The sequence below is a fragment of the Cardiocondyla obscurior genome, linkage group LG21, assembly GCF_019399895.1.
Source record: "Cardiocondyla obscurior isolate alpha-2009 linkage group LG21, Cobs3.1, whole genome shotgun sequence".
Classification (NCBI taxonomy): domain Eukaryota; kingdom Metazoa; phylum Arthropoda; class Insecta; order Hymenoptera; family Formicidae; genus Cardiocondyla; species Cardiocondyla obscurior.
The window spans coordinates 2930501-2932391 of NC_091884.1; the positions used below are offsets into that span (position 1 = coordinate 2930501).

The 1891-nt window shown below is 34.9% G+C and overlaps 1 protein-coding gene and 1 long non-coding RNA gene across 3 annotated transcripts; both read left to right on the plus strand.

The window, feature by feature from the left end:
- LOC139110663 (uncharacterized) lies at window positions 1-706 on the plus strand. 2 transcript variants are annotated; one of them, XR_011547028.1, is made up of 3 exons: window positions 1-70; window positions 185-334; window positions 474-706. It is a non-coding gene; the product is annotated as an uncharacterized lncRNA (long non-coding RNA). The 2 variants fall into 2 exon arrangements; XR_011547027.1 differs by lacking the exon at window positions 1-70 and having other exon boundaries at window positions 85-334.
- A 266-nt stretch (window positions 707-972) lies between these two features.
- On the plus strand, window positions 973-1455 carry LOC139110543 (uncharacterized). Its single transcript, XM_070670375.1, has one exon. It carries the CDS (start codon window positions 973-975, stop codon window positions 1453-1455), a length of 483 nt encoding a protein of 160 aa, XP_070526476.1.
- Window positions 1456-1891: the final 436 nt, after the last annotated feature.

Below are 1891 nucleotides of genomic sequence, written 5' to 3' on the forward strand. Positions count from 1 at the left end.
TTCTTTCAGGCGTTGATTCAAGTTTCCAGTGATAATGTTAATTCAAGGCTGCGTTCAGAAACTTTCCCGGGTAAGTAAATGTTACCCAAATTTGTTCAGAAATACCGGAAACAACATAGGAAACAAGCACTCAAATATATAATTTGGGTAACATTTACTTACCCGGGGAAGTTTCTGAACGCAGCCCAGTATTTCATGATGTCGACAAGATTATCTACCCAGCATCAGCGGACCTAAAGACATTTCTCAATCTGATTGACACGTTGGAAGACGCTACTTTAAATTCAAAGACGCAAGAAATATTACATCATGCAAATTACACATTCAATAATGAGTGAGTTTATATTACATATAATTTTTTATTTAAGTAATTTAATTTAATTTATTTTATTTAAGTTACATTAAGTTTATATATAATTACTATATAGAGACATAAGTGTTGTATGTGACTAACTCGTACATATTTACTTTAGTTGCAAGTGCGTGGAAAGAGCCAGTTCCCGGATGGACAATATTAAAAAATAAACTACAAAGTTTCATATTAGAAGCTAGTAAAAGAGTAAGAAGACTGCCAGCCGCAAAGCAACTTATTTACGATTATATTCCAGTGGATATAGTTATAGTGTTCTTCTTGTTTATATTCTTTGTATATTAATTTGTACTTACAATTTTTATAATGAAATAAATATTACATATTGTTATTTTATATCATTTTTAATGTTTCTATAATTATAAATGAAATAAATATTTATATCGTAATATGGAACTGTATAGAAAAAGCATATGCGCGCGCGCGCCCAGGCATATTAATTTGAACTCCGCGCGCCATCGTACGTCATCGCGTTTAGTTTGTGATTTCCGGGGACAGCGATAGAGGCGCTGAAAATCGGTCCCCACTTTTTATAAGACTCAGTTTCGCCCCCCTGAGATTATGTGATCAGTAATGTGGAATCAAAAGGAGAAATAGTAGAAATGAAGGTGGGGGAAGAAGTGGACTCAGACCACTTACCTTTAATAGTGACGATAAAAAGGGAGGGAGAAAAGAGGAGAAGATGTAAAGATGGTATAAAAAAGAGCACGAGACTGGCTTGGAGTGAGAAGGAGAGGAAAATGTTCAGGGAAAAATATAAAGAAAAAAGAGAGAAAGAAAACAATACGGAGGAAAATTGGAGAAGTTTTAGTAAGGAACTGGAGAAAACAAAGAAAGTAGTTAAAAAGGAAATGAAAAAAGAGGAGGGGGAAAAACCAAAAGAGAGATGGTGGAATGAGGATTGTAAAAAGAAAAAAGGTGAAGTAAAAGAAGAAATGTTAAATTGGAGGAAGGGAGAAGGGAGTGAGGAGAATTACAAAAAGAAGAAAAGAGAATATAAAAAGCTATGTGAGGAGAAAAAATTGCAAGAAAAGGTGAGATGGGAGAAAGAAATAGAAAAGATTAGAACAGAGGGAGAAGTATGAAAAGTAGTAAACAAGGGAAGAAAAAAAAGGAAGGAAGTGGAGGAAAAAATAAAGATTGAAGAGTGGGATGGATATTTTAAGGAAATGTTAGGAGGAGTGGAATGGAGAGTAAGAGAAGAATTAGGAGGAAAGAGAATAGAAGACAATGAGGAAGATATAAATAGAGAAAAATTTGAAAATGTAATAAGAAAGTTGAAAAAAGGAAAAGCTGCAGGAAGTGATGGTTTAGAAAATGAAATATGGAAATGGGGTGGGGGGGAAGTAAAAGAGAAATTATGGGAAACGTGCAAGAGGGTATGGAGGGGGGAGGGGATGCCGGATGAATGGAGAGAAGGTGTGATAGTTCCGGTGTTAAAAAGAGGAAAAGGGGAAAAAGTAGAAGAGTATAGAGGGATAACGTTAACACAGACTGCGTACAAAGTGTATGCATCTATGT